Here is an 11713-nt window from a genome sequence, read left to right on the forward strand (position 1 = left end):
TTACTGTCCTGAAACTTTTTTTTTTAACCTTAATCATATGGACATTCAGTGGGCACTGTTGACTTTATCTTGATCTCTCAGCAGCACTTGGCACTATTCACCAATCCTTCTTACAGTCCTCACTTTCCTTTGTAGCCGTTATATCATTCTCGTCTGGCTTTCCTCTTACCTGTTTGAGGAGGTCTTGACTGTTCCTTTTCCATCTCTTTCTTGGACTCCTCTTCTCCTTAAATATTGGTGTTTCCTGGGGCTTCACCTTAGTCCTGCCTACTCTTCTTCTTGTACTGTATATCATGCTTGGATGATCTCATTCATGTTTATAAACTCAATCACCATATATACACTGAAGAGTCCCAAAGTCTTTCTCTAGTCTAAACATCTCTTTTGAGTTTTAAACTCACTTCTCCGATTATTTCCTGAATACCTTCTTTCAGAAGTCCTATGGGCATCTCAAAAACTCATTATGATGATGCTTGAAATTATTATTCTTCTGTTTGTACAATATATGCTCAAGAAGATAGGCATTTTTGCCTGTATTGCTAACTGGTATATCCCTAGAGGCTAAAACATCGTTAGGCACATATTAAGTGCTAAGTTGATTTTGGTTAAATGAATGAAAAAGGCTCTTCCCTCTGAATGACAATATCACCCACTAAGTTAAAACAGAGATTCTTGTCCCCTCTGTTTTCCTTAATCCTTTTATCCCATTGTTTTCCTAAGTTCTATATATTCAAACTTCTCAATCTACAGTCCATTCCACTGTCTATATTCTCACTGGTATTTTCAGGCCTTTATCATCTCTCTTTCATTTATATCCTCAGTTGCCTGAAATTCAGATAATCATAGGACCTTGCTCATAGGGTTGGTGTAAGTTTCAATGAGGTAATACACCCAAATTCTAAGTGTGGTGCTGGGATGATTCAGTAAAGTTAGTGAGCTAGCTCCAACGCTACCTTCTCTCTGCTTCTAATCTATCTACGTGAGCATCTACAATTACATCTACATTGATTAAAGGAACAGTATAAGTATTCTCCATATTCTAGAACAAGTAGGTGCTGGCCCAGGAGAGGTGTTCAGTAAGTGCTATTGAATGAGTGAATGAACGAACTTGCCGTGTGACACCAGTCGAGTCATGTCCTTGTGGGACTTCATGTTCTCCATTTGTTAATTCCATTGATTAGATTGGACAAGATCCATTTGTTGCATTTTTGTAGTACAAAGCAATTTCATGGCCATTAACTCATCTGATTTCCACAACCCCCCTGTGAAATAGCTATTATTATCACTAGCACCCTTATTTTACGAATGAAATAGCTGAGGCTCAGCAAGGTAGGCCTGGCCATAGGCCACAATACTGGTAAAAGATAGGATCACACCAGTAAAGTCTTGGAGCAATTTTTCCTTGGACCAGCTGGTGTTGCACTATGGAGCTTTAGAGATAGAAGGCACTTTAGAGAAGGAAATAATAAATAATCTATGTGCCTTGAGAGGTTATGAAATCAATCGGCAAAAAGTCACCTACTCCTACATCCCAACTGCAGTCATGAGCTACTGACTTTCCTAAGACATCTGGACATCTTTCTCTGTTTTGACAAAGATGCTGATGGGAGCCTTCTTTATCATCAGATTAACAAAAAAAATTAGCATTTAAGATGATAAAAGATTTCACAATGGGCCAGACACGGGAGCCAGTGGGAAAAAGCTCATTCATGAAGCTGTCATTAAGAAACACCGGGTGTTACCATGACTGAGTTGAGAAACTGGGTGAGGGACATATGTGGAGAGACGGATTTTCATTTGGTTTCCAGGAGATTTCCTCAGTCACCAACAGAGATACTAATTTGGGGAATCCGGGTTGTTCACTGCCTCGCTCAGTGGTTTGCTTCAGAGTCAGAATCATTTTGGAGTACTTGAACTTGTTTCCTTATTTGCACTATTTTTCTGTTTACATACATGCATACACACAATTTTCTCTAAATGATACAAAAGTAAGCTCCTGGCATTACTCTCTTTGCTTTAAAATTCTTCAGCATTCGTCTTTAAAACATAAGGACATTCTCTGTTATAACCACACACTATTTTCACATCTAAGACAGTTAACCATAATTCCTTAATATAATTTATATCTTTTCCACACTAAAAACTTCTCAATTGTCCCAAAATGTCTTTTATAGCTTTTTTTTTAATTCTTCAGTCCAGGATCCAAATAAGATACATATAATGCATCTGGTTGTTATGTATTGTTAGCCTTTTTTAACCCAGAAGAATCCTCCTGCTTTTTTTTCCCCATGACATTGCCTTTGAGAGGACTCTAGGTCAGTCATCTTCTTGAGTGTCTCACAGACTGCATGTGTGTGATTGTTTCCTCATTGCTTTGGTCTGAATGTTTGTGTCCCCCGCCAAAGTTTGTATTTTGAAATCCTAACCCCAAGGTGATGGTAATAAGATGGGCCTTTGGAAAGTGATTAGGTCATGAGGATGAAGTCCTTATAAGTCAGATTAGCACTCTCTCTCTTTTTTTTTTTTTAACCATTTTTTAAATTAAAGTATAGTCAGTTTACAATGTCATGTCAGTTTCTGGTATACAGCATAATGTTTCAGTCATACATATACAGACTTATATTCCTTTTCGTATTCTTTTTCATCATAGGTTACTATAAGATATTGAATATTGTTCCCTGATGGATTAGTACTTGTATAAAAGAGGCCCCTTCCACTATATGAGGGTACAATAAGAAAAAGGCCCTTACTCAATCATACTGGCACCCTGATCTCAAACCTCCAGGCTCCAGAACTGTAAGAAATAAATTTTTGTAGTTTATAAGCTACCCAGTGTGCGGTATTTTGTTATAGCAACCTGAACAGACTAAGACACTCATGGTGTTTAACTTGTTTCTTTACTATAAATTGGAGATTAGTTTTAGATTGGCGCTATATTAAATTCAGGATCAACATACTTGGCAAGAACATTTCATAGGTAATCCAAACACAATGCATTGCATGATGTCAGTAAGTACACGCTGTCAGATTGTTCCACTATTAATGATATTTAATTTGCTCACTTGGTTTAGATGGTATCAGCCACATTTCTAAATCATAAATTATAAAGATATATTTGGGTAAGCATACAATTTGTGGGATAATACTATTTCCCAATGACTTTCATTTGGAGGATGTGGCATCCTAGTCTGAATCAATCACTGCATTGGAAGTTGAAATATGTTGATTTCCAAATTCTGTCATTCCCTCTACATTTACTAACTAGCATTTTTGTCTAAAAAGAATTTCCTAATCTTATCCTTCTTACCTCCACCCCATTGCATCACTATAGACTCATGGAATTTTAAAAAACGCAACATTTCTAAATCAATTGCAGTGATTATTCTTTCTGATCCCTAACATTTCTCAAATTTGGTCCCTGGGAATCCTTTTATACTGACTTTTGTGTCCTTCTGACATGCCCTCATCATTCTTTGATTATTTCTTTACTTTGTGAGACAGCAAGAGGTACCAGGCTTACCTGGTGTCTTCTGTACTCTACACTTGGCTACGTGCATTTCTCCCAAGAGCCCAGTAATAGGGAATGGTATAAATTTATTCATCCATTTGTACTATTTCTTAGATTCCACATGTAAGTGATAGTATACAGTATTTGTCTTTCTCTGTCTGATTCATTTCACTAAGCATAATAATCTCCAGGTCCATCTATATTGTGGCAAGTGATGAAATTTTATTCCTTTTTAAGGCCAAGTAATATTTCTTTGTATATATATATATACACACACATACACATACATACATATCACATCTTCTTTATTTATTAATTTGTTGATAGACACTTAGGTTGCTTCCATGTCTTGGCTATTGCCAATAATGCTGCTATGAACTTCGGGCGCATGTATCTTTTTGAATTAGTGTTTTCATTTTCTTCATATATATAGCCAGCAGTTGAATTGCTGAATCATATAGAAGTTCTATTTTTAGTTTTTTTGAGGAACCTCCATACTGTTCTCATAGGGGCTGCACCAATTTACATTCTCACCAACAAGGTACTACGATTCCCTTTTCCATATCTTTGCCAACATTTGTTATTTGTAGACTTTTTGATGGTAGCCATTTTGACAGATGTGAGGTAATATCTCACATATCACAAGTCAGGTGGTTTTGACTTGAATTTCTCTAATAGTGATGTTGAGCATCTCTTCATGTGCCTATTTGCCATCTGTGTATCTTCTTCAGAAAAATCTCTATGCATCTGGAATCACTGGTGAAGTCAGTGGGGAAAGGTCCTTTCCCTTCCCTTCCCTTTTTTCTTCTTCTTCCTCTTTCTCTTTCTCCCCCTTCCCCTCCCCCTCCATCCTCTTCTCTTTCCTCCTCCCCTTCTTCTTCCTTTTTCCTTCTTCAGCTTCTCTCTCTCCTCTCTGCCTGTCCCTCCCTAACACAAGGCCACAAGCCTCCTGCTCCACCCAGCCTTGTTCAGGCATCCCTCACCACCATCTGACCTGCCCATCTCTCGTAAGGTAATTGCAGAGGGTTAAGAAGTTCACAGGGCTTATCAGGAAATCTCTGTTCCCAGGTGAGCAAGCCCTCCTGGATTTGGGGATAGCTGGATTCCTGGGACAAGGGCACTGTATTGCATGATCTGCTGTGGGACCTTCTCACTGGTCCCCTGCTGCCACGGCTGGCCCCTCATCCTTCCCTACTGTTAGAAATTAGCCAATTCCTGGGGACAGATATCTGTCTGTCTGATCATGAGGCATTCCTTGACTGACAGACAGCAGAATGTTTCTCAAATAAATTAGCACAAACATCACATATATCCAGATATAGGATGTTCCTTCCAACCAACATAAGACTCCCTCAGGCTCATCTGCAGTCAGTACTAGCCACAGTGCCTGTCCCTGTGGCTGGCCTCCAGCACCATTTTTCAGCCTGGTTTTGAACCTTGTCTATAGGAATCTCACTGTGTACACTCCAGACGGAGTATCAGCTGGTTTTCCAAAAAGCAGACGCTAGACAGAGATAGAACAGTGACAGGTTTATTAGGGGTGACAATAGGAGAGACAATGGGGGGGGGAGCAGGATTGAGCAGGGAAACATTTGGGCCATAATGCACATTTGGCATCTTCTCTGAATATATCATTGCCACAGCTCAGGGTCCTCTTCAAGCTTCAAGCTGATTGCCTGTAAGGTAAAAAGATTGGGGTTTTTCAATGCGGTCTTATTTTTTCCAATATGCATTTTGTCTTCTATATCTGGGGTCTCTGATGAGCCCTTTAGTGCGTGGCTGCATCTGTGTGTCTATATGGAATGGTGACTATCTTCAGGTCCCTGTTACTGATCTCTGAATTTACACGTTCTCATAATTATATTTTTCTTCTTTAACTGGTAGGACTTGAATTTTAATAGAAGAAAGGGGGTCTTTGCCTTATCTTTTGAAACAGAGATTACTTATCTCTGGGACTGAGCTGTTATATCCTTAGCTCAGTTTAATGCACTTCCAAGAACATCTTTTGATGATTTTCTGTGTGCAAACATTTTACTTTACATTATGAGAATGGTGAGTGCCCAATATGTCTCCGCCATTTTACAGAATAATTCATGTACTTAATCTTGTCTTCCTCACAATGATGTCAGAAACCAATATTATCCACTTTTCAAAGATAAGGAAACTGAAGTTCTATGGAGGTCCCACTGAGTCTCGGTATTAGGGACTGAAGAGTAGGAACGAAAACAAAGAGTTGGGAAATTGTGCTTAAACATGGGAGATGCAGAGTTGACATTTGGGGAGGGGGTCCTGCTGGGGTCCCCTGATCACCCTTGACTTCCCCCAGCGAAACTGCCTCATGCTGAAGGTGAAGGCAGCTGCTCAGCCGATCTGGATCCTGGCTGCTCTTACTAATCACGGGGGCATAATAAAGTTCAGGGACACAAAATATCCTGAAAGAACCAAGTGAAACTCCCCAAAACCCCAGGGCATTCTTTCACCCAGATCTAGAACTTTCAGAAATCCAGAGGACACAATCAACTTTATATGAGATTGTGAACTGAGGGCTTTCTGGCAGCAGCGGGTGCTGATGGGGACAACTGCACGGCCTCACTGAGTCCCCTGCACACACACGTGGCTCTGTGTGGACCTCCTGCTGCCTTCACACGTCCCGCCCCAACTGCCCGCCCTGCCGGAAATGACCTTCCAGCTCCATCTAAGTGAATCCAACAGACCTCCACTGGGCACCTCCTCGATTTCTTCCTTCTCTTCCACAACTTCCTGCTCACTCCTGTGTGATTCACTTGTCCCTTTTTGTACTTAGGGCCCATTATTGGCACTTCTGTTACGGCGATCACAAGCTCAGTATCAGTAATGGGTTCCTCTCTCGGAGGAATCTCCTTAAACCCTTGAACACAGGAGTATGCCTCCTCCCTCACAGACTCAGCATGTGGTCTATGTAAAATGCACATTTCACAACTGGTATTTTGACCTTGTATCTTTAAAGCTTCTTTCCTTCTCTGCAAGGAACTCCTGATGCCCAGCTTAGTGTGGGGAAATGACCAGCCCATCATACTCCTTAGATCATCTTACCCAGCAGGTGAGGTCACAGGGCATCAGTGTGATCCAGGTGGAGATGGCCCATAGCCCACAAATGGTGAAGGGCCGCCCATGTAGTCGGGCATGCTGGGTGGTCCTCGGAAACGAGGGGGCCCTCTTGCATCCATATTGACCTGCAGAACAGAAGTTAGAGGTGTGTTGGTATGAAAGACAAAAGCGCCAACATCAACAAAAGCTGCAACCCAACGCAGCATCTGTCAGCACCTGGCACCCTCCTCCCCTCCACCAGGCTCCCAGAGAGCAGCGCAGTGCCACACACTCCACCCATCCCTCTGGGTCCTGCCTGCAGCCTGGGCTGCACAGGAGGCCGCGAGGAAAAGACACTGTCACTGCCTGTGTCTGTAAGCCGAGAAAAGCAAGGGTCCTGCCCTAGAGGATGAACAGAGATACCACCAAACTGATAAAGTAGCACCTTCTCAACAGTCAGCCTCTCTGTGCAGGACAGCCCTCCCCCTCCTTCACCAGGTCCACAGAAGCTTGCTCTTTGTGGACTAGGAACACAGAGAAAGAGAGGATGCGAGGGCCCGTGATTCACATGTGGAATCAGAGCCGTGCCTGGGTGCTCGCTCTGCCTGCAGGCCCCTGCCCGGCCCTCCTCTGCTTCCCTCCTGACAAAGGGCTCTTCTCCTCCCTGGAGGGGCTGCCCCTGGGCGCAAAGACCTCTGGGGAGATGGGGATCCTGGAGTCCTGCGGGGAAGCTGGGAAAAGTGCTCCTGAGGGAACAATGTTGCCTACAGGAGGTCATTAGGCTCAGCTCCAATCATCTTTTTTCACAGGTCAATCTGAATTTTAAGTTCACTCTGAGGTACAGACTAAATTTGTCCTATGGCAAAGCAAAGTGGGACGTTTAAATTCCACAACTAACACAGAAGTGGTTTTATGTCATGAGTAAAATCCCCCGATGTGTGATGAGATAAAGGACTGGCTGTAACAGCTTCAGGGCAGGACTGACCCTGCTTACGGGAACACAGTGTAAAGACTGTGGTAGGAATCGGCCCTGCAGGGAATTAGGCATTTTCCCTCCGGGCTATTTTGCTTCCAGGGTATATTTTCTGCTACAAATACAACATCTCTGAGATTCAGGCTTTTCTACCAAGAGTACAGCTGGAGGGAGTGTGGAAGACACATTTACCTACCAAGAAAAGACAGTGATGGGTTATGAAAGGTACTATATCCAAGAAGATTCAAAGTTGCACAAAGCACACATTATAAAGCTGGGGGGAGGGCTTTTCTCATTTCTCAGTTGTGAGGATTAGAATAAACATTCTAAACAGGAGAATCACCTAAACCTGAATCAGGAAAGGAGCAAAATGATGGTGATGATCTGTCTCAGTGACCCAGGAGCTGTCGCAAGTGAAGGAGGTCAGGAAGGAGTCAGCTGTGCTAGAAGTAAGTGTGGAACGAGGTGTCACCCTCCTCATGCTATTTGGAGAAACACACTGTGAGAGTCTGTGGTCCTCAGCCTCTAAGCACTGATGGCTTTTGTAGGCACCACCAGAGGTAACGGGCTGAAGGCAGAAGCCCACTGACTCTTGGGCAAGAGTTTGAATCTGAACAGTCATGACATCGTAGACATATCACAGAGCACACAATCTAGAGACAAGGCCAGGAAAGGGTGCTGTAAAAAAAAAAAAAAAAAAAAAAAGATTAAAAAGTCCCCAGAAATAGTTACAATTGAAAATGACCACAACATTTACCTGGGCCTCCTTTGCCTCCTCGGGAGGGAAGGAGCTGCCATTCCTCACAGGAGCTGCACCAGGTTCTGAACCTGATAAAGGAGAAGCGATGGAGGTTTATTCCAACTTGCAAAGACTATGTGGAAGGAAAGTCACACTCCAAGCCTTTCCCACCATTTGCACTTTGTTCCCACTCTCAGGTCCATTACCAGAGGCAGAGGGTTTCCCCCAGGCATCAGGTGACTCCAAGGATGAGGGCGAGACCTTGTGGAAGACACCATAGGGCCCAGAGTCATGTATTTTCATAACTAATCAACCAATTGTGGCCAGCTCAGGGCTCAAATAGCTGGAAATCAACAACCAAACAGTGGTTTCCCAATACACATCAGGGGAAACCACAATTTCATCACAGATTAAAAACTGAAATGAGAATAGCCTTGGATAGGAAGAAAATCAAGAAACATCAGCATGAACAGCAAAAAAGTCCTTTTCTTCAGGACACAGGGATTTTTCAATCTGTCACTCTCTGTATAAGCTGCCTTCCACATGTGACCAGTCACTATATAAGTATTTATGAAAGGAAATGGACTTAGACTAATATTCCAGTATTGAGAAAAGGAGAGCTATGGGGTTTAATAGTCAAGTTGTCATGCCACACTGATAATGTAAGAGGAGTGAAATTGTAAAGAAATGTAAGTTATGGGTGGAATACCTAGTCCACAATTAAAAAAATTAAAAAAATAGAATAAAGGAAATAGAATAAAAAACAGCAATAAATGCCTTTTTTTCTCTAATAAGAAAGAATAAATTCTTCCCCCTATTCTCAAGGTGGGAAGAAAGCGTGGACCCACTCAGCCTCTAGGCCCAGGTCTTTCAGTCAGAGGAATTCAAGGTCGGGGCCCTTGCGGGGGATGGAGAGGGTCTTCAGTCAGTGGCAGGGCATGAGCCCCACCAAGCACAGGGTACAGGCTCAGAGAGTCATTCTGGCTGGGGAGCCTGAGGAAAACATCTTCCTGTCACCCCTTGAGACAACCTGTTGTCTTTCGTAAGCACGTGGGACCCTTTCCAGGCAACACAATCATCGCCCATGGGAGCAAGAGCGACGTGGTGTGGTTTTGCAGCAGAAATTCAGTGGTTTCACAATGTGTTCCCTACCTCTCTGTGGGCAATTCTGCATCTCAGGTCTCCCCTGCATCTGTCTCTTCGTCCAGTATCTCTCTTCTTGCTTCTTTCTTTCCATCATTTCCAGTCTTGAATATAGAAAAAGAATGGACTTCAGGAAGGGTTCCAACACAGTCCTCTACCAGACACTAAATGGTTTAGCCTTAACACCTCTTAAAAACACCCTTAAAAAGTGCTCTTCAAAACCCCATACCTATATTTCCAGTAGGCGGCTTCCCGTCTCTGCTTCTCCAACTCCCTCTCCAAAATCCGACTCTTGATCTGTGGAAGGAAAACACCCAAGTTCAGCTGCGGCAGACTGTGAACAAAAAGAAGGAGCGAGCGAGCGAGAGAGAGAGAGAAAGAGGGGGAAAGAAGAGCTTACCCAGTTGTCTTGAGCCTTGTTTTCACAAACACAGATCTGAAAAAGCCAACACATCAATAAGTCCCCCAGAATTAGGGATTCTCAGGGCCCTTATGTCAGCCGCAACAGGGGCTCACTGACGCGGTGACGTGGGCGGGGAGCCGGTTACCTGGAATCTGTAGACATTCTCCGCCTGCTGCAGCTGTTCTTGTATTTGGTCCTTTTGTTGCCTGTGAGTTACAATCGCTTTCATCAGATAAAGCTTTACATTGAGTACGATTTTACTAGTTGCTCAAATTCCTGCTATCCTCACAAATGCCCCCTAATGTAATATACTCACACACATAAAACACTTCTCACCTGGTTATAAAGGGACAATAGGAGCAAAGCTATGGCTACATGCTTCCAGATTTATTACTTAATGCCCGCAGGGTTCTGAGCAGATATCATTCCCACACACAAATTTGAACATTTTCTCTAATTCACTGTGCGATGAATGACTTTTGTCCTAAAGCTCTATTCGCTTTGTACTTACATCCTTACCGTATTTCCCTGGGTTGCAAAAACTAGGTCCATGAAGTAACACTATTATATTAATGGATGTGATTCTTTCTACAACAAACTTCTTTTCTAAAGGCTATGACAGTTTACACGACGTTTGCACTAACTAGGTTTGCACACCATCTGGCCAGCACTTGGGGATCAGGAAATTTTTAGTGACTGATTTTGTTTGTTCTTTGTAAAAACGTTGTTTTCCTTCTGTTAATTCTCTATGTATATGTCTTCTAAACTTTTGTTTATATTACTACGTTAATTGATTCTAAGCATTGTACAATAGTTAAAAACAAGTCAAAAGCAGTTTCATGAGCTGCTGGTGTTTAGTATCTGAACTTACTTGTACTTGAGTGTTTCTTCTGAAACTAATTTCAGATTTTCCTTCATAGCTGACAGCTCAATCTCCTTTTCCATCAGGTTATGTTTTTTGATTTTCAATTTCCTAAGATGCAAAAAAGATATAGACATTGTCCAGGAGCCAGTGGGAAATTATGCCTTCCTTACCTCCCAGGAGTCTGAAGGCTGAGATTCAAATGCCCCTCCTCACCCTGCCCCATCCACGCATAGACTGACAACACAGAGGAATGAATTGAAGCCCCCCATCTAGGAATAAAGAGAAAACAAACTTTGACCTGCTAGCAACTCCTCTGTAGTCTGAGTGCCTCTTACAGTTCTCTACTCCTATCTCTTCATCATAAAGTCATCAAATACAAAAGGATTTTGTGACCTCCCACGATCAGTCTTGTGTTTGAGATGCTGAAGGCTCATTTTGTTTCAATGTGGAAAATGATGCCTGGCCAACTCATCACAGCTAAACATATTAGGATAAAGCAAGGCATCAAAATTAATTTTACAATCCATCGGGAGCCCTGACTCTCAATCCAAGGCTGTGTCCTGACAGTCAGCTAAAGAGTCTTCCAGGATATGGCTTCATTAGCACCCTGCAATTAACTACCTGACATTTCCACCATTCAAAAGTAGAATCCCTACCTCTTATTCAAATATCCTAGAGGCGGGAAAAAAAAATAAAGGGAAATCTTAGTGCTGGCAGTATCTACTGAATTATAAAATGATGTGAACTGTCACACAGTCAGGGTATCACCTCCAGGAAACAGATTTCAGATGGAAAACTGTCGACTTCAGGGTGTCAACCTACTTGAACAAGACTAAGTTTGTTGAGAGTAAATGCAGCAAAGGGCCATGGCTTCAAAAATAACTGATATGCAGTGTTGCCCTCAAGACTATTTTGTTCATGGTTCTGATTCAAAGGGTTTTCATCTGATAATGATTTTCTAAGGAAAACATGCAAAATTAAAACGTTCTACCAACAAGGACAAAAGCACTAATGAG

The 11713-nt window shown here is 42.4% G+C and overlaps 1 protein-coding gene across 1 annotated transcript; it reads right to left on the bottom strand.

Moving 5' to 3' along the window:
- Positions 1 to 5038: 5038 nt before the first annotated feature.
- LOC116657423 (transport and Golgi organization protein 1 homolog) lies at positions 5039 to 10774 on the bottom strand. Its single transcript, XM_032459472.1, has 8 exons — positions 10704 to 10774; positions 9978 to 10038; positions 9830 to 9865; positions 9659 to 9726; positions 9439 to 9533; positions 8305 to 8375; positions 6581 to 6720; positions 5039 to 5184 (listed from the first exon to the last, which is right to left on the bottom strand). Exons 1-7 carry the CDS (start codon positions 10748 to 10750, stop codon positions 6604 to 6606), a joined length of 495 nt encoding a protein of 164 aa, XP_032315363.1. The 5' UTR covers positions 10751 to 10774; the 3' UTR covers positions 5039 to 5184; positions 6581 to 6603.
- Between the last annotated feature and the right edge of the window lie 939 nt (positions 10775 to 11713).

The sequence above is a fragment of the Camelus ferus genome, chromosome 18 (genome assembly GCF_009834535.1).
Source record: "Camelus ferus isolate YT-003-E chromosome 18, BCGSAC_Cfer_1.0, whole genome shotgun sequence".
NCBI classification, from domain to species: domain Eukaryota; kingdom Metazoa; phylum Chordata; class Mammalia; order Artiodactyla; family Camelidae; genus Camelus; species Camelus ferus.

What these genes read in the sequence shown, in the direction of transcription:
- LOC116657423 (XM_032459472.1), bottom strand. Translation starts at nt 10,750, where the DNA reads ATGAAGGAAAATCTGAAATTAGTTTCAGAAGAAACACTCAAGTACAA. An exon ending in GAAGAAACACTCAAGTACAA is followed by an intron (nt 10,039 to 10,703) that starts GTAAGTTCAGAT and finishes TGTAACTCACAG; the next exon opens with GCAACAAAAGGACCAAATAC. An exon ending in AGAATGTCTACAGATTCCAG is followed by an intron (nt 9,866 to 9,977) that starts GTAACCGGCTCC and finishes TGGCTTTTTCAG; the next exon opens with ATCTGTGTTTGTGAAAACAA.